This window comes from Typopeltis vanoorti, chromosome 26, assembly GCF_054136105.1.
Source record: "Typopeltis vanoorti isolate ZY-2024b chromosome 26, IOZ_Tvanoo_1.0, whole genome shotgun sequence".
In the NCBI taxonomy this organism is placed as follows: Eukaryota; Metazoa; Arthropoda; class Arachnida; order Uropygi; family Thelyphonidae; genus Typopeltis; species Typopeltis vanoorti.
The window spans coordinates 6,796,749-6,818,196 of NC_143574.1; the positions used below are offsets into that span (position 1 = coordinate 6,796,749).

Here is a 21,448-nt window from a genome sequence, read left to right on the forward strand (position 1 = left end):
TTCACAATGTTCCCCTGACCTTATCCAAGTAAAATTTCCTGTCAATGGCTGCAATTCCCACGAAATCCAAAAAATATTAAAACTTCAAATCCAGACTCCTCCTCTAACTCCAAAACCAAGACTGCACTAAATCTGTTACCATACCATATATCAGAGGCACATTAGAAAAACTAGCAAAAATCATTTTTCATGGACACTACTAGTTCCTGGTAGCTAGTACCTGATAGACCTTCTAGTTGTCTACCAGGTACTAACTACTTTGTAGTGTAAACTACAAAGTAGCCAGGTACTTTGTAGTGTAAACTGTCCTACTATGTCTAAAGGCAGGACAGCCATCGTCAAATCACTGACCACAAGGACCAGGTTCCACCAGTACAGCCACTCAGAGTTCTTCTGATCATGCCTTGAACAACCACCACAGGACACAATAAGAAAAGGTCACCTTATCACTAGAGCAAATTAAGTATGAACGACTCAGCCTTAAGGAACCACCCAAACTTCAGCACATTTGCATAAAGTAAATCCACTTATTTACTTATTATCCTATATTTTGTCGAAGTCAAATTAGCATCATCAGGAAAAGATACACTTGTGTTAGGCATGTGCATGCAGGCACACTTCAGTAACAAAGATAAAGAAACCAGAGAGAGAGATACAGGAGTCCTACAATTATGCCACCTATTGGCTTCGGTTGGAAGTTCTTGGTCGTTGGGCTGACTGTCTGCAACCTTCTGAAAGACTAATCCATCTACTAAATTATGATCTCACCCAGACACAGATTACAACCATTCATAGACTACTAAAAAAAATGTTACCTCCTGCTGGCTGGTAGACAAATCAACAAACTAAAGCCCCACAATTCCTGATCCCCCCCGTATTTATGGACTTTCAAAAATCCATAAAGAGGATGTACCTCTATGCTCAATTATAGATGGTATAGACTCACCTACCTACAAACTAGCTAAACATTTAGCCCAAGTGTTTTCCTGTACTACTGGCAATACCTCATCACATATCAAAAACTCGGCCCATTTTAAGTGCAGTATACAAGACCTCACACTCTGCAACACTAACTTTATGGTCAGTTTCAATGTCTCTGCTTTATTCACAAATGTCCCACTTGAAGACACTTTGGCACTTATCCAAGCAGAATTTCCTCCTGATATAGCCCTTCTTTCAGTTCACTATGAAAAAAATCAAGTCAAGGGTACAGCCATGCACTATTCCTCAAATCTGTCACCATTCCCTCTTCAACCTAACTTTTTCATGGAGACATTTGAAAAGAAGCCCTAAATTCCTCCCACCTTAAACCCACTATTTGGTTACACTGTGTAGACAATGTGTTCGCAATTTGGCCACATGTCCTGGGACACCTTGCACACTTTCCTTTCCCATTTGAACAGCATCCAAGGATCCAATTCACAACAGAAATAGAAAGTAACAATGTTTGCCCTTCCCAGACACCCTAGTTACAAGACAACCAAATGGATCCCTGTCCTTCACAGTCTACAGAAAACCCAAACATACAGGTAGGGAGATACATCCATCACCAGTCACATTGTCCCCTCCCCCCCCCTCTACCACCAACAACAATTTGGGACTATAAAAACCTTAGTCCACTAGGCAAAATTCATTTGTTCAGATAACAGTGCACAACACAGAGCTCACCCACATAAAATGCACTTTATTTGCCACTGCACCAAATACAAAGAATTTTAACACCACACACACCTACTCCATGGCATCTCAGAAAAGGTGGCCAAGATTTTAAAAAAGCACAATCTTGTGACCACCTATAAACCAATGCAAAAAAAGCTAGCAGCTCCTATCCACCCCCTCCCCCCCTAAAAAAAGACCAGCTACAACCTCTGGATTTACCTAGAGTTTACCAGGTACCCTGCAGCTACAACCTTTCTTATTATGGACAGAGGTAAGACAGCCAACATCCTTATAACAGAGCACCAAGATTACATCTGATTTCACCACTATCGCCGCTCTGGATTAGCAGACCATGCCCTGGATACCTCACAGAGAATCCGGTGGAAAAAAGCCACCTTATTCCACTGAAGTAAATTCAAGTTTGAGAGGCTTTTCTTGGAATCAGCTGCAGCTTTTACCAGCTATCCCAACCTAAACAAATATGGTTGTATTAGACTCTCCCTCCCTCATATAGGAAACCCTCATCCACAGACAGTCAGCCCAACAATCAAGAATTCCCAACTGAAGCCAATAGGTGGCATAATTGTAGGACTTTAGTTCTCCTATATCTTTCCAGTTTCTTCATCTTTGTTACTGAAAGTGTGCTTTCGTGTGCATGTCTAATACAAGTGTATTTTCCCCTGATGATGCTGATTTGACTTCAGTGAAATATAGGATAATAAGTAAATAAGTTTATTTATTAACAAATACATTGTTAATTTCCTTAAACAATATATGATATTGGAGAATCAATGTGTAAGCCTAAACACTAGGATTACAACATATTTTGTTATATGAAACTGCCTCAAATCTGGAAAGCACTAGTTCTTAGAACATCAGTCCAATATCCTAGAATTACCTATCCTAGCCTATGAGAGATACTGTTTAGTACTTTAAACTTACCTTTGTTGTGCTTCAGTCATTCTTACCTTATGCATTGTCTGCGTGTACATGGTAATTTGTTCATTGTGCCCTGATGATAGCAATTGGACTTTGCCAGAATATTGGACATATTAATTAAAAGTTATACTAATTGATGTATGTAGTGTACCTTGTAATTTCCTTAAATAAAATCCTAGGAGGAACAGGTATTTAGGCTAAGAAAAACAGAAGAATAATAGAGCTAAAATCCCTAAAATGATAGGTTATATATTCAGATTAAAGTTTTCACTTAAACTGTGATGGAAAATAAAATTCTATGAAGGAGGTGTACCTTGGATAAAGGAATTTACAACGCATAAAACAGATATTAATTAAAGGAAACTTTAATGAATACCTTCAATATTTCGGCAACGTTATGTTGCCATCTTCAGGAACATACAAATATGGTATGTACATGCAGGCACTAATAAAAGCAAATGAGGAAGAAGGAAAGAAGCTAATATTGTTCCTAAAGTCCTAATGGTGCCCCCTAGCTAGCTAATTGGGTTGTCTTGGCCGTTTGGGCTGAAGTTCTCATGATGTAGGTCTCCCAAATTTGGGGCGGTCTCATGCACCCAAATTTGTTGAGGTTTGGAACCTTTTTTAATATCTCTTATCTTTCATACTTGAACTTGCTGGGGTCTACTATTTTAGTTTCCTTCCAACGAATTCTATGGCGGGTATCTGTGGTGTGGTCTGTAAGCCCAGAGTGGCTGTACTAGTGAAACCGGATGTAGTCTTTGTGTTCTGAAATCCTGATATTTGCTGTCCTGCCTGTTTGGCCAAAGTAGGACAATTTACAGCTGCAAGGGACCTGGTATACACCAAGTAGGTCTAAGGTAAGTGGTTGGTCTTTGATAGAGCGGATAAGGGATTCCAACTTTTTATATGGTCTATAGCAAGAAGTTAGGTCATATTTTTTGAGGATATTGATCATTTTCTCAGAAGTGCCCCGGATGTAGAGGATGGTGATAGATTTAATGTAATCTTTATTGTGAAGGGTGGGAGGGGAGTTGTGGTTTACTGGTTTTAGTATTTTTTGGGGATTATAGCCATTGGCTAAGAAAGTGTTGAGGATGTGGTTTAGTTCGGTGGTTAGGGGCATTGTCATCTGAGCAGATTAATTTTGCCCTGTTATATAGTGTTTTTATAACCCCATATTGTTGTGAGGGGATGGGGATTGTTGGTGAATGTATCTGCCTGTATGGGTGGGTTTTCTATAAACAGAAAACCAAAGATCTATCAGGCTGGCGAGTGATTAGAGTGTCTAGGAAGGGGAGGGTGTTGTTTTCCTCTTTTTCCAAGGCGAACTGGACCCTGGGGTGTTGGTTGTTTAAGTGTGTTAGGAAGGAGTGGAGTGTATCTGAGCCATGTGGCCAAATAGCAAAAACATCATCCACGCACCGAAGCCAAATAGTGGGTTTTTGTGGGACAGAATTTAAGGCTTTTTCTTCAAAGGTCTCCATGAAGAAGTTGGCCAAGGGTGGGGAAAGTGGTAAACCCATGGATGTCCCCTCTATCTGTTTGTAGAATTTTCCTTGCCAAACAAAATAGCTTGAGTTCATTGTGAACTGAAATAGGGCTGAGATATCGGGCGGAAATTTGGCTTGGATAAGCTCTAGGGTTTCCTTGAGTGGGACATTTGTGAATAGGAAGGAGACGTCAAAACTGACCATTATGTCAGTGTGTTGCAGTAAGAGGTTTTTCTATACTGGCTTTGAAGTGAGCTGAGTGTTTTATGTGTGATGGTGTGTTGCCAGTATAGTGTGTGAGTGCTTTGGCTAAATTATATGTGGGGAATCAATGCCATCCACTATGGGACGTAATGGCACATTTTGTTTATGTATTTTTGGAAGTCCATATAATTGGGGGATGTCTAGAGTTAAAAGGTTTTAGTTTGTTAGTAACTTCCACAGGCCAAGAAGTTACCTTCTTTAGGAGTCTGTGAAGAGTTCTAATCTGAGAGCTGGTAGGATTATATTCAATAGGGAGGTAGGTAGGTAGTACGGTCTAATAATAAAGCATTAAGCTTACCTGTGTAGTCCTTTTGGTTGAGAACCACCGTGGCATTTCCCTTATCCGCTTTGGTGATTACTTTTTTTTTGTTTTAATTTCTAGTAGAGCTGCATATTCGTCTTTGGATAAGTTGCTTTTTTGGAGGTCTTGCTTTGGTGAGAACACCAGCTAAATCCAGTCTAACGTCGTTGGCGATATGGTTAGGAAGGTTGCGAATCCCACGTTCTATTTGGATCATTATTTCCTTGGAAGGTATCATTTTAGGAGCTAGGGCGAAATTATGGCCACGTGAAAGTGCAATGAGTGCTTCAGGCTTGAAAACTATGGAAGAGAAGTTGACTACCGTGTTGAGTGGTTGTTGCAGTATGGAAGTAGAATTCTTTATCAAGTTATCATATTTTGTCATGTGTCGACTACGTATTTTTTTGAATTCTTTTATTGCCAAAGTGCATGAGACATCATAAAGAATTGTCCAAAGGTAATGGCGAGCATATCTGAAAGCTCTTCCTCTAGCGCCAGTAAGGTTTTGTTTTCATTGGCAAGGAGAACACGCGTCGCAGTAATTTGTTCTCATAGTAGGGCGAAGCTCGTCGGTTATAAATATGGAGAGCTTTCTGTGAAGTAAAACGGTGCTTAATTTTTAACACAATTTGGGATTACCTTGTTATCCCAGCAGCGTTTTAGGAAGGTCAGACAATTTAGTTGTCTCGATATCTTCAACCTCCTTTTGCCGCATTGGCAGGCCTTCCATGTGATAGAATCTCCTTGGATGATCGTAATTCTTGTAGCAAGGCTTATACGTTGGTCATATATATTTTTTGAATTCTTTTATTGCCAAAGTGCATGAGACATCATAAAGGTAATTGACTTAAGGAATTTACAATGCATCAAACGGATATTAATTAAAGGAAACTTTAATGAATACCTTCAATATTTCGGCAACGTCGTGTTGCCATCTTCAGGAACATACAAATATGGTATGTGCACGCAGGCACTAACAAAAGCAACTGAGGAAGAAGGCAAGAAGCTACTATTCACCAGTACAGCCACTCTGGGTTTGCAGACCATGAAATAGAATTCATTGGAAGAAAACTAAAATAATACACCGCAGCAAGTACGAAAGATTATTCATGGAATCATCATTAGCTCTAAAAAAACATTCCAAACCTCAACAAATTTGGGTGCATAAGACTGTCCCAAATTTGGGAGACTTACATCATGAGAACTTCAGCCCTAACGGCCAAGACAACCCAGTTAGCCTGCTAGGGGGGGCACCATTAGGACTTTAGGAACAATATTAGCTTCTTGCCTTCTTCCTCATTTGCTTTTGTTAGTGCCTGCTTGCACATACCATATTTGGTATGTGCATGCAGGATGGCAACTCATGTATAGAAGCTAATGACTTCACGTCACTTGCCTTAGTATTCCATAATGCAAAGCAATCCTTACAGATATGTATAATGCATTGATGGTCTCATCAATAGAAGCCAGACCAAGAGGTGGTACCAATTCTTAAAGTTCTTAAAAGAACTGGGCGATGGACTGAGTCCTTGACTCTTTATCCCGTCATCTGAATGAAGATAATCTGTGTGGATGGGGTGTTATTGAGCTAAAAGCTCTAGTCATGGCAAAGTAACGGCAATAGCCGAGCCTCAGTTAAAACTTCATTGGCTACAGCATTGCCATTTGTTTCCCTGGAAGTCCTAAAAAGGACTCAGATCTACCAGCCAGGTGGTACCAATGTTGAACTAATGCAGAAGTCATATTTTCATATACAAATAGCCAAAAGGTGTCTCCCCTTATTATTAAAATACTCTGGATTAGAGAAAGATGCTGGAAGATTTTCCACTTGGTTATACTATAAATTAAAGATACCAAGAAATTATATACTTGGTTTAATCCTTTATCCAAGTGTAAGCAAAAAAAGGTTTGCACTTGAAGTGTTTTCAGGACTGGCGTAACTTGTATATAGAAGCTAATGACTTGCCTTTGTATCCCATAATGCAAAGCACATATCCTTACAGACATGGATAATGCTATGCATTATGGGAAGGGTCACTACCACCCAGACTGGTTTCGACCTTTATTGAGGTCTCATCAGTGGAAGCCAGACCTAGAGGTGATACTTCAGGCACAAACAAAGTTTGCACCTGAAATATACTGTTACAAACTTGAAAATGCCTCACTTGATAATGTTCTTTCAGAAAAACATGCTGCTAATTCATAACCAACATTGGTCTAAAAGCTAATCAGTGAATTTTTCTAAAAGCGAATTTTTTTAATACTTATAAAGTCAAATGTTGTGAGAAGTCTCTACTGAAGGCAAATGTCACAAAATTCTCCCCACATATTTGGTATATTAGCAAGTGTGAACAACATTTTCATACGTGTGGTATCTATTGTGTGTTTTATAATTTGATTTGTACACTTGTACAAAATCAAATCAAAGTATTTTAAAGTTGCAACTGTGAGATCCACTCTGATATTTTCTATTCCATTTAATTAAAAAATACTGGTTGTGATCCACTAAACTGATTTCACGATCTGCTAAAGAGTCATGACCCATGGTTTGCAAAACACTGTACTATGCATATAGGATTAACTGTCCTATCAGAGTATTAATCAGGTATCAAAGATGCCAAGTTACTTGGCCATGACAGGTCATTGGGCCCAACATGCATATTTTAAAGAAATATAATTTCCTTAAAATATGCATAAGTACTTATATATGAGCTGTATTTTGATATAGACAAAAAAAAAAAAAAATTTAGATACAAATCCCTTTAAATACAGCAGTTGAGTCTTATTCTTTTAAATATTGGCTTGGCACATTATGGCCGTAGTTGTTGATGTATCATGTAACAACCTGCATATATATCATCCTTAGTTAACCAAGTTTCCCATCCACTATTAATTCTTGAGCCAACAAGTAGTTAACTGAGGATGATACATAAGCATGTTGTTGTTGTATTTTCATTTGCCTTCGGTCACTTTTAAAACTTCAATTCATATGAAACACTACTTGCACACTCAGTATAAAATAATGATGAATATTTATTATTTTTTCATATAAAAATACATTTTGTTTCGTTTCCTCTTATTGTTTTCTAGGCTCCAGAACTTTTTGATCCTAAGAATGCTGTAACTGCTTTAAAAATGGCTGAAGAGCTACTTGCAGGACCACTTGGGATGAAGACATTAGACCCAGAGTAAATGTCAACATTAAATATACTTTTTTTTTTTTCAGAAGTGATATTTAAACATAAGGCAGATTTCAAAACATAAGTATAGAATTAGTTCACGTGTTAAAAAAAATATAGAAATTGTCTACCTCATAGTTGGTAAAATTGACTACATAGTTTGAAAGTTTAACGCTAAGTAAGCTTATTTAGCCAGTAAAGTGAGAAAAAAAAATTGTTCAGCTAATATCACATTACTTACTTTATTTGAGAAACGGACATGAAGAAATGACATGATCAATTCAGCACATATTTTCTCTAATGTTTAAATTAGATGGTTAAAAGGGTTTAGAAACAAGTTCCTGAAGCAATTAACAGTTACAGAACAGCTTCCTACATTAGATGTCTGTCCTGAACATCCATTGCTGCTTCATGCCATTGTAAGCAAGTTCTATTAAGGCATTGTTTGATACTGTGAATCTGACTTATTTAAGGCCTGCTTCTTTTCCTAAAACCTTCTGGATTACTTAACAATTATGTTAAGTAATCCAGAACAACATGACCAAGCCATCGTAGCCTTTCCTCACATAGGATAGTTCTAAGAGGTACCTGATTGCCCTCTATTAGCTCATAATTATTCACAACTCCATACCAATAGACTCCCAAGTCTGTTGAACAAAACATCCTTAAATTTATCAAAAGCATCAAGCCTCTGAAACAGAGAACCAGACTATTGTAAATTTTAAATTTTGTTTTTATTGCTATTCTGCTGTCTTGGCAAACTTTCTTATGTTTTTGAACTCTATATTCTTCCAGTTGCACAGCTCCTGGAACAGAAAATAAACTGATTTCCCAATAATTTTTACACACACTGTGCAGTTCCCCTTTCTTAAAAATGGATACTGTTTTGCTTCTGGTGAAGTCTCTAGGAACTTTACCACTCGGAAAGAAAATGTTCAAGATCTCAGTCAGTCGAGCCATTATACTCTTCTCACCTCTCTTTAGCATTTCTGCAGTACTCTAATCACATCCTGGTGATTCGTTTTCATTTATTTATAGCCACTCAGATGGTGTGATGGGAATGATATCAAATTAGGAAGTGGAACTAGTCTGTTCACTAAGGACAGTATTTGGTCACAAGACAGTATTGTTTAAAAGATAATCAAAATGTTCTGCACACTTTGCCGTGATGGGATCTTGCCCTTCAGTAGTCTATTTACTTTTCTCTTTAAATGACTTAACTCCATTTGCTCTCTTCCTACATAACTTATTAATAACAACTTCATGTAGTCCTTTTTGATTATTCTCTGTAATGCTGTTGAATCCAATTTTTTATCTATTTTAAATATACTTTTACTTACTTACTGATTTCTCTATCCTTAGTTTATTCTCATTTGGCTGCTCCAACCTCTTCCTGCAATCAGTTCTTTCAGCAGTTAATTGCATTTCCTCATTGCCCAAATAATTCTGTTTTTGCTTCTTTCTAATCCTACAAACAGACTGATAATTTTGTGCACAATGTTCTTGAAGCCATCCCACACACTTTCTACTTCATATTAAATATAAGAGAATATGTAATTATTTCTGAATGATGAGTATGCATAATCACATAAATGAATATTAAGAGATTAGTAACCCTTCACAGTGGAGGGACCTCCCATTGATGGTACTGGCCATTTTCATTTTTTCATCTTTGTCTATTCCTTTTGTCCTGTATTATTCATTCTACTTCTCCTGTATCTTTTATCCTTCTGTTTTCCAGACTACCATTACTATGGATCCAGTGACCCATGGACATCCAGAAAAGGTGTGTGGTTGGAAATTCTGGTATTCTTGCACTACTTTGGTCCCTGCTTTGGTTAGACAGCCAGTCCTGGATGGTTCAGCTAGGATCAATGAATTAGTGAGCTTGCCTGCAAAGCCAATGGTATTGTCAAATGTCACCTCTTCTAGTGTTTTGCTCCAGTCCTTGTTACCCACGGTGGTGGGTAACAGGGACTGGAGTTTGCTCTGGTGCTGGTTTGGCATCTTGCATTCTACTTCTCTGAGTGTAGGCATTGCTTGCTGGATAGTGGGTGACCACGTGTGGCTGGCGAGTTTGAGTCAGGCAATGAATTTTCTTTTCATTTGAGAATGAGGGTTTCATTCTCAAGTTTATCAGGGCTGCACACCAAGACTCAACCCTATACAGAAACCATTTGTACATCAGCCTATATCAAAAAAGAACAACAAAAAAAATCTGATAAACAACTTCAAATATACTATATTTTCTGATTATGCATTCAACAGGTGAGCATGCAGTTGGGGAAATGTCATCCTTCTTTATCCAGAAAGGTTTGGAAAGGTTAACAGGATTCTCAAGAGTCATTCTCTCAGAAACATTCGGAACAACTGCTTCATGCAGCATCAGTCAGTGGTTGATATTAATCACAGTAACCCCATCAAGCAATTCTGAACTTTTCTAGAGGTGTAATATCAGAGTGGACTACCTTAATGTTCCTGACAAGGAGATTGGTCCGAATTAACCAATATACCAACCAGGAAGAAAAGGTTTAGGGGTTTAGATTTAACCCCTAAACTTCCAACATCAGTGAAAGCCAGTTATCTCTGTTGCCCTTTTAAGCCTCTATATTCTCAACCCTTTATGCTGCTTTAAATGTCAGAAATATTGTCAAGCTCAAACTGTCTGTCGTGGCTCTACCATTTTTTCTGCCCCTTGTGATAGTAAAAAAGCATGGGAATAAAAACTGCGTTTGGGTATATATATTACTTGACACCTCCAGGGAGTTCCAGACTCATCAAGGGAGGGAGGTCACTTGCTCTACAACTCTCCGTCTTCAACACACAATCCTCTAACTACATCAAACCACATCATCTACACCAACGCCATCTACTGTCCACCACCACCACTAGTATTTTCACAGACAATCACAAACATCCATGCCCATGGTGGGATTCGAACCCACAGCCTTTTGGCTGGAGAGAGGGTATGCTAACCACTCAGCCAACCAGGCCGGCAATATATCCCAAGAACGCCAAAGGATGTAAAGGAGATACAGTATGTTCTATTCAATTTTGATCTTTTCTATCAGGAAGCAAAGAAAAAGTATAATGCTACAACAACAACATCTAGTGGAAAACTTTTCAATGCTCAGATTCTTACTAAGTGTAGGGAGAACATCCAGCCTACTTCTGAGTATGCCAAGGTGGAAGGATGAAAAGGAAATTCAAAAAATCAACACCAAGCAGAACTATATCAGAAGGCAAAGAGGTAGTATGTGACAGCAACAACATCTAGTGGAAAATTCTCCTAAACTGAATAGGTAACAGCAAATGAAATACCTAAGGAGATTTACATGCATGACTGTCCCACTGTCTCACAGCTACATTATTCCAGCATGGTATTCTCACAATCTTCATAGATCAAATCAGAGAAAACAATATACTTTTGCTCCTAAAAACACACCAAAAATAATATGGAGTGTTCACTTCAAAGAATAAAGGATGTGCCAACAAATCCACTATAAAGGGGAAAAAAACTCTGAACTGTAAAAATCATCTATAAAAAACAATTAAAACCTGTATTCCATCCAGTATTCTGGATGGAATAAAATTTCATGACCTTCTTGGATATTTTTCCTAAAGAGGGAGAAATGGACCCTGGCCATCCACAGTTCCCTAAAAAAGAAAAATCCAAGACTAATAAAAGCAAATCTTCATGAATCCAAAAGCCAGAAGATACCACCAAAGATAAATAACTAACATCATCTTACAATATAATTGTGAATTCTGCCATGTTTGGTAGAATTCACAACACATTTCTGTCTACAAGAGACATACTTGAAATCTGGTGAAGATCCTACATTGCAGTATACCCTCTGTCATCTGCAAGAACAGGAGAGGGGATGAATATGCCCATGGAGGATTTGCCATCCTTGCGGGCAACCATGTCCCATTCTAACAAGTCCCACTTAAGAACTGGCATAAGGATAGTTGCTATCTGCCTCTTATTAAAATCTCCTATGCTTTGGCTAACCATATGTACCATTTTGAATGAGACAGTACCGTTTTTTTTTTCATATTTCCCGGCCATCCCGTTATTTTAATAAAAATGTCAATTTTGTCCCGTTTTTAATAAAAACTATAAATATACTTTAATATTGGTCAATCATAAATTATTATTCATAACCTATAATCATATATCAATATCATGGATACCAGTAATTTGTATAACCATGAAGTCACATTATTCAATACTAAATATTGATAACTGCAGTGATTTATTCAGAGAAAATAAAAAAATACATGCTGGCAGCACTTGCGCATCTCAGACACGTCATGTGATCTGCCGTGATCAGCATTGAATAACAAAGCCGGTGGTTTAAATTTCATATTTTTTAAAGTTTTAAGACTTTTCAATGTCAAAGAGGTAAAACTGCAATTTGAATAGCGATCTCCAGAAAGAATTTAAATTTATTTATCTGGACAAGCTATGTACAAGTGATGGAACAAAAGTACAGATTTTTTCTGAAATGAACGAAAAACGCCTGTTGAGAGAATATTTTCTATTATGAAGAGTATGTGGTCAAAGGAGAAATCTAGATTAAGTGCTGAGACAATGAGGGCTATGTTATTTGTAAGACAAAATTGTGTCATGGAGTATGAGAAGTTTTTTGATAAGATGTTGAAAGACCGAAATTTTCTGCATAAGATCACTTCATCTGAGAAATATTCACGGTACGATCGTGGTGAAATACAGTTCCCCCCCCCCTAAGTCTACTTAAATTTTTGTATAGGTTCTGTCACTGAAAAATAATGTTCAATATGTTTATGTAATAAAACTTTTTTTTTATTGTCTTAGTTTTTCATGAATACAGAATATTACATAACCCCGTCCCATTTTTGCCATCCCAATGTCCCGTTTTTGTCTTAAGGAAATATGGTCAGCCTGCCTATGCTGCATGTATTTACTACCTGGTGCAGATATTTCCTAGGATGACATTGATGACCTCATGTTATAGTTGCCACCCCCATACTCTTAATGGAGTATTTAAGTAGCCACAGTACTATGTAAGATAGTAAATTTAACAGGATTTCTGTAATCTTGGAAAAAGGCAATTATTATTGCCATTCCAAAGCCAAGTAAGGGTCCAAAATACTTATATATACTTATTCAGTGTTGTCTGACTGGAAGCATCCATTCAAGGTAGGTGTTATAAAATAAAATAAAATTATTTTTAAAAAAAATTGTAAAAAATTAAAATTAAAAAAATTATTTTTATAAATAAAATTTTTCCAAATAATAAAATAAACTAATAAAAATAAATAAACAAGAGCAATTAGTATTGATTTTCTTTAGCCTACAAAAATTTGGTATACTAAAAACCATACACTACTTTGATCTCAGAGGAAACATTTCCCTTTATTAAAAACTGTATATATGACTGAATGTTCTGAGTGGGAACAACCTTCTCTCAACCTTTCTGTAAGAGGACAGAGTCCCACCAGGTTGTGTATATTAAGTGTCGCACTGTTTGTCACCAACAGTATCTCTATAGCAGAGCTTATTCCGGCATAAGTCGTGCCTTCCATGTGAATGACTTTACCATCTTTCAAACCTGAGTGCTTGTAAATGGGTTCAGATTTTTCACTGCAGAAAACCTTTTGCATGCAATTTGGTGTTTATCCTTATCCAGAGCTGAGACCAGAACAAAATAAACTATAATCTTAGTTGTAAATTTTTTTTAAAATTGAATTCATATTCAATCGTTAAAAAAAGGACGTTTTTGTCTCATATTCATCAGTTGCATGCTGCACCAAAGAAAGATGAGTATCCTTCTCACCCTACCTTCCATCGCTTTCGTTGCATACAGTTGTTCATTGATTAACTTATATCAAGTATACTTATCAGACTCAATTACAGGGTCTCAAGTCTATACTTCTTCCACTTCAGTGGTTGGATCCAATGCACTATCAGAACTGATTAGTGAACATTTTGAACATCTCCTATTCTTAGCCTGTACATCAAAGCAATTGTGAACCATCTTTGTCGCTTTAACATCAGCAGCTGTCCTTACTATACAGGGTCGTTCAGAATTCCACATACAAACTTTGAGGGGAGGTTGAAAAAATCAATCATATTCACATACGAAAGTATGACCAGGAAACGCCACCAGAAGGTACTAACAGGGACACAAAGATACAGAAATGACACAAGGCAGTAAGTAATGTAAAAAACTTTATTAGACTTAATTGAACAGTTCAATAGTAATTGGATACATAATATGGTAAACGAGGTGCATATCTGTCATCTCAGCATTCGTAAAAGGACTCATGTTCTTTGTATGACATCGAAAGCTTGAATGAGGAAACCTCAATTGCTCACCTGGAGCGCTGGCAAACAGCGCCACCTATCACTTTCAGGTGTGTTTCCGGTCATGCTTTCCTATGTGAATATGGTTGATTTTGATGTTATCTACCTTCCCTCAAAGTTTGTACATGGAATTTTGAACCACCCTGTATATAATGTAAACGAAATCCTTGCTGGACCATCCTGTTTGGCCAATTATTTTTTGTTTGTTTGTGATGATTGAATTTATACAGTATCTGCCAGACTGCCACACATCTCTTTGATTTGCAAATAAAGCATTATTACAACATCTGTCATCAGGGTTAATAATACTGCATGGATGTTGCAAAATGCACTACTAGTCATACAGCTGCATTCCTATCTGCATACTCTACAGTCTGGCAGATACTGTACAGTATCTGCCAGACTGCCACACATCTCTTTGATTTGCAAATAAAGCATTATTACAACATCTGTCATCAGGGTTAATAATACTGCATGGATGTTGTGAAATGCACTACTAGTCATACAGCTGCATTCCATCTTGTGGCCTCTTTTAGTGCAGATTAGTTTAAAAATTCTACCTCTCTTTCTGTGCCAGCATCTCTTACAAATACATAGGACACAATGCTCTGATTTTGTACCTATCTCTACAGGCAGTTCAGCAGAATTCCTAGTGAATTCTGCAGTTGTCTTCCCAGACACCATAATATGTAATCAGATCCTGCCAGTATGTACCATCTTGCTGAGCTGAATACCATAAAGTATGCACTAAATTACATAAAATTGAAATAATACCAAATGCACATTATGTATACTAATTCAAGAATCTTCCTTAATGCATTAGATAAGGAAGCTGGACATTCACCTTTGTTGGTTCCCTAACCATACTAGGATCAAGGGAAATAAGGCTGCAGATGCTGCAACTAGATTAACTCTTTCTTTAACATCTATCTGTAATTCATGTTTCCTACATGGATTACAAACATCATTGCACAGAGAGAACACCAAGCAATACTAGATTAATCCCAACATTAATCTTAAGGCATTCCAGTCTATGCATAGTTTATAGAGATGAAGTTGTTCTTGCACAGCTCCACATAGATTATACACATCTTGCACACTTCTTCATCCACTTTCTCGTCATTGTATTAAATGCATGTCATTTTAGTATTCTTATTAATCTCTATCTGAGCTTTATACATTTAGATAAATTTTATCCTACACACTATATATACCCAGCATTTTTAAATTTTTACAAGAAATTAATCTTTAAACATGTATATAACATTTTAGAACTATGTATTCTGATATGCTAATTTTTATTAAGGTATAATGTGCCACATACCTTAAGATGCTGAAATACCATGAAAACAACAACATCAACATCCCAGCAGGTATGAAGAACTGTTTCAGAATGTAAGGTTGTCTTGAACATGTCTGTAAAAAAAAAATAACATAACAACCATTAACGTTAGTTAAGTTAGTCACTGTATAACTGACTTAATAAAATCAACAAAATAATTAATTTTTTACTATGTTGGTAATGTAACACAAAAATTTTGTCCTAGAGCATCTTCAGTGTGACTTTCAAATTAAACAAGTAGACTCAACAATGAAAACACATGAGCTACACATACACAAATACATCCAGTGATATCAGGCAACCCATTCCTTATCAACAAAATATGCCCCACACCATGACACCACCTCCAGAACTTTGAATTGTGTTTACAAGGCAATCTGGGTTCATTGCTTTATGAACCCAGATTGCCTTGAATACACCTTGTTCTGTACCATTGGTACAGAACAAGGTGTATGATGACTCGTCAGACCACAAGACTTTTTTTCCAGTGTCCAACATGATGTTTCTGACACTACTGTAGATGAACTTTTCAGTTCTTTGCAGAAATCATTGGTTTCCATATAGGCATGCGTCTGCTGATACCCATCCTCTTCCATTCCCTGCACATAGTTCAGTGAGATATGGATCAGGAACAGCCTTCATTAAATGCTTTAATCAATTGCGGCACATAAAAAGTTCTATTTGTCCATACAAGCCTTCTAAGACGCAGCGATCTCATTCCTTCTTAGACAAGCAATGTGGGTTATTTTTCCACTAATTAAACACCAAGGATATCTCACCTTTTGAGAAATCAGTCAGCTCTTCTGTATTCAGAATTGTGGGTCCACCCAGACTGACACCTACAATAAGCCCTTTATCGAACTCAAAAGTACTTATGTTTTCCCATTGTGATCAACACTGTTGATGATTGCTGACCAGCAGCATTCTTAAATAGTTGCCTAGAACACATGGTGACAGACGTGACCAAGTGTTTTGCATATACATTGTGTAACTGATGTTTACATTCATCTGCATTGTTTCTAATTCAGTGACTGATATGTGTATTTAGATGGTGAAGCAAGGTTTCACAACTCTCTTTGTATAATTGTTCCACAAAAATTTCTTTTAGGAAGAACTTTAATCTTTTCCCAAAAAGTGTGATATTTTTGAGATAGCACATGTTCTGGTAAGTCCAGACTGTTCTAACTCATAGAATTTAATGCAGTCAACATGTTTATCATTCTCCCTGTTTGGCCAAAGTATAATAACATACTAGCATGGTATTTGATAGATCACTAGATTGGGCTAAAGGTGGAAGTTTAAGCTAAATAAAATGTTTCATGTTAGTTATTCCATAGTAGATAATTATTTATTTTGTTATATAATTCTTATTCTATTTCTGGGATGGCTAGGAGTTGGCAGGACATAATTCAGCTGGCATATCATTCTGCTGTTGTTTCCAGTGTGTAGTATTAAATATTAATTATTTAGTTTTCTTTTGTAGCTAATATTGTTGCAAATCTAACATTTGGTAATATTTTTATTATTCCACACAGTGACTGGGAATATTGTGGAAACTATGAAAATAGTAATGATTCATCTGATAGTAGGATTGCAAATGGATATAATTATCACAATGGGCCAGTAAGTAATCTTTATACATGTTACTTCAGTATTATCAGATATTTTTGTTCTGTATTTCATTATCTGCAGTTATGGATAAAAATGTTCAGGAATTATAATACTGCATAATGAGGATCTTTTCTATCTTCTTTTTATATAGCAGGAACCAAATAAGTAGTAAAGCAGTTATACATAAACTACAAGACCATGAGGAGACAAAGATCACTCCATTCTCTACACATTTTCATATTTATATATAATTGACTCTTAGAGGCAACAGAAATACTTTGTTATACTCCATGTGTTATAGTTTACCCTCTGTGGACAGGTGTCTATGGAGGGTACCCCACTTAGAACTCTAATCTTTCATCCATGTGTTTTAGTTAGTTTTGTGCTGCCTTTATATGTGTGTGTGTTACAAGTCTCATTTTGTACTTCCTAACTATGTCTCTGTAACTGAGATGAAATATTAGATGCATTAAATACTAATTTTAATGGTTTCCTAATGTGTTTCACCCCATTAAACTTCTCTCATGAGTTTGTTATAGTGATCAGTTTGCTTAAAGGATCAAGTAGGAGATCCACAGTTTTGTTTAATAAAAGGCAAGGATTCAAAAGTCCAAACAGTCGATTTCAAGTGGGAAGGGGAACAGATCATGGCAAGCTTTCAGATCACTTTTAAAAACATGAACAAAAGCTGAACATTGAAGTGATGACCATCCTGCATAAAACCATATAAGGAATTACTAGTATAAATACAGATTTATAATAGTTTAATATTGCATCTCTTAATATTAGAGAATTTAAATCTAGTTTAAAAATAGTACTACATTGTGAAATTAGTACTACTACACAATTAGTGGCACTGCATCCCACAAAATGTATAGATGTGCCACATGCTCAAGAAGCACCATCAGAGGGATATCACTCCTTCTCACAAAACTAGAACAAATCTACAGTATATCAATCCCTCCTCTTCATTTAAGAGACATGTTTTTCCTAAAATATTCAGATTTTCAGAAAAATATGTTTTTCCTAAAGGTATCAGAGAGTTGTGTATGGTGGAGCAGTTTCAAGGAGGCAGAGGGTTACAAGTGGGGTCCCACAGGGCTCAGTACTAGGACCTATATTGTTTAACCTTTATATCAATGACATTGCAAAGGGGATATTCGGTTGTTTGTGGATGATACGAAGCCGGGAAGGATTATTAGCAATAGTGCAGATGTGGTTGCCCTGAAAGAGGATTTGAATAAGCTAGATAGATGGGCAAATGAATGGGGGTGTCAGTTTAATGCAGCAACACGTAAGGTCTTAAGGTTTGGGACACATCGATGGGATGCTGCATACTCTATGGGAGGAGTTATACCGGAGGAAGTAAGGGTGACAAGAGATCTGGGGTTGATGATTGATAGAAACCTGAAATTTAGGGGACATATTGCAAAGGTGGTGAAGGTAACACCGAGGATTGCTGCAATTATGAGAAGGACACTGACCTGCAGAGATAAATGGGTTATCATTCCATTGTATGTCTCTGATCAGAGCATACTTAGACTATTGTTCTCAGATTTTGTCCCCAGGATTGCAATGGAATAAATTAACTGTGGAAAGGGTACAAAGATGGTTTCAGGACTGTACAATTTTGGTTATGAGGATCGGCTGAGGGAATGTGGACTGCAGAGTTTGGTGGAGAAGAAGAGGTGATATGATTGAGACTTTTAAACTGTTGAGAGGTGGTTACAGGGTTGACACTGGGGAGTTCTTTCGCTTGGTTGAACAGCGGGAAGGAGTGATGACAAGAGGCCATCCCTGGAAGTTACAAAAGGAAACTGTGAGCAAGAGGGTGAGGAGTGGTTTCTTTGCATGGAGGGTGGTTGAACCGTTGAATGCATTGCCTGATGGAGTGGTGAGAGCGAGAACGGTCAATGAGTTTAAGGAGTGGTATGATAGACTTTGTGTTTCTTAGGGGGGGGGAGGACCTCCCCTCGATGAGTCTTGACAGACTTTATGCTCTTAGGAAGGACCTCCCACAATGAGTCTTTTGACTCCTTGGAGGCCTGAATAATAATAATAATAATAATAAAATGTGCATAAGCAATATTGGGTGCCAGACTGCCACTTCGTGGACTCCTGGCAAATGAGAGTTGTGTTGAAAGTGCAAAACTGGTGGCTTTAGTCATCAGTCCATGATTTCCACCATGAGACATCAGGATCTTTTCTGTCTTCTTTTTATATAGCAGGAACCAAATAAGTAGTAAAGCAGTTACACATAAACCACAAGACCACAAGGAGACAAAGATCACTCCATTCTTTACACATTTTCATATTTATATATAATTGATTCTTAAAGGCAACAGAAATAGTTCGTTATACTCTGTGTACTCCTGAGTACTACAGATAAACATAGAAGGTTTAAGCTATAGCAAGTGTCAAGTTTTGTGAAAACTGCTTCTCAAAGAGAGCATTAATATAATTGTCATGCAAGAAATACATATTAAAGACCTGTCAAATGCCATTGTAAAATGTATTATCCCCAGATACAGTTATTGGCACTGCATCCCAAAATGTATAGATGTGCCACATGCTCAAGAAGCACCATCAGAGGGATATCACTCCTCCTCACAAAACTAGAACAAATCCACAGTATATCAATAATAACTATCCTTCTCCCCTGCAGTCTTAAAAAAAGTCAATGTCTACAAACCTCCTGGTACATTTTAGCCACAGTCAGTTTCACCTCTATATGACCCCCTAGCAATATATATCATCATCATCATCAAATTCCTGCCATGTACCCTCAAGGGGTGAACAGGATATGATAGTACTACATGAAAAATTTACATCATTACTAACTTCCTATCCACAATTTTCCTCCAAATCAGTCTGTTACTTGTCAAGACTCCAACATTACCAGATCTTATATTTCTATCGTCTAAGGCACTTTGTACCGTATCAATCCACCTATACCTTGGTCTTCCTCTGGGTTGTTTTCCTGCCAACTTGGCAGAAAACACTTGTTTTGCTAATCTTTCCATGCCCATTCTATTTTAAGTGACCATACCACCTGAGGTTAGCTCTACTAACACATCCCTGGATGCTGACAATATCAAGTTCTTTCCTAATATCCTCGTTTTTAATATGATATTGCCATTGATGCCATCTGTTCACGCCTGTAATCTTTCTGAGGACTCATATCTGTGGTCTCTAGTCTTTGGTCAAGTGTTTTACTTCTGACCCAGTTCTCAGATGCATAAGTTAAAACTGGTTTGAATACTGTCTTGTATACAGCTAATTTAGTGTTCCATCTAATTTCTCTCTTATTCCATTATTCCATATGAATTTATTCAGTTGACTTCCTACCATACCAGCTTTGTTGATTCTGTTGTCTATTTCCATATTTAATTTACCATCTTCACTAAAAATCGTGCCTAAGTAGCTGAAATGTTTTACTTGTTCCACATGTTTTCCATTCACAACACATTTGACATTTTCAATGATTCTGCCTATTTTTATCGTCTTTGTCTTTTTATTGCTGACCTTCATACCATATCTGTTACAACAGTTATTCAATTTAGTCAGAGAATCTTGCAGACTTGTTGCAGATTTATTTAGAAGTATAACATCGTCTGCATAAAGCAAAGAGCTGACATTAACATCTCCAATTTTGATATCATGTTTAATACCACTATATTGGTTATTTTAATAATCACACATAGTGGAAATATAAGAATAGTGATGAAAGATGGAAAAGACCTGGTATATTATTGGGGTGATAATAATTTGCAACTTATCTTTGATGCCAAACAATAAACAACTTTTAATACAAAGTTTGTACTTTGTATTTACAAAGTTCAGTGAGAGTATTAATTTTGTTAATATTCTCACTGAATGCAGCTGAGTTTAGATTTGATGAATTTGAATATAAAGTTGTGATACAAATGACAACTCACTTTGTGTAATGATTTACTCTTATATTTTATATATTCTGTTCTTTATGATTGCTTTTAATTTTAATTAAACCTGCTCTGTACCCATACAGAGCAGGTTTAATGAGTAAATTGAACAAGATGTGGGACATAACACTGCTGTTGTTTTGGAGATAGAAGAGAAAGGGAAACTTTTTGATGGAGATTTACTAGCCCAATAATCCGAGAGAGCAAATAACCTTCCTCTCAGCTATACAACCCTACTTCAATGGTACCTCTAATATTATTATGATGGGATACTAGAACTGTATATTCTCAATATGAAAAGATTGGAGGAAATTCTTACATAGGAAACATCGGCATCAGAGAACAAAAAAAATGTTGCAAAAATATG

At 36.9% G+C, this 21,448-nt stretch overlaps 1 protein-coding gene across 1 annotated transcript in view; it reads left to right on the top strand.

Annotated features, from left to right (window-relative positions):
* LOC150092290 (glycogen debranching enzyme) overlaps nt 1–21,448 on the top strand; it is a 461,626-nt gene that overhangs the window by 412,170 nt on the left and 28,008 nt on the right. Inside the window, exons 26-27 of the mRNA XM_090414998.1 lie at nt 7,747–7,844; nt 17,065–17,152. Of these exons, the coding sequence (XP_090271124.1) occupies nt 7,747–7,844; nt 17,065–17,152 (186 nt within the window). The remainder of the gene's footprint in view (nt 1–7,746; nt 7,845–17,064; nt 17,153–21,448) is intronic.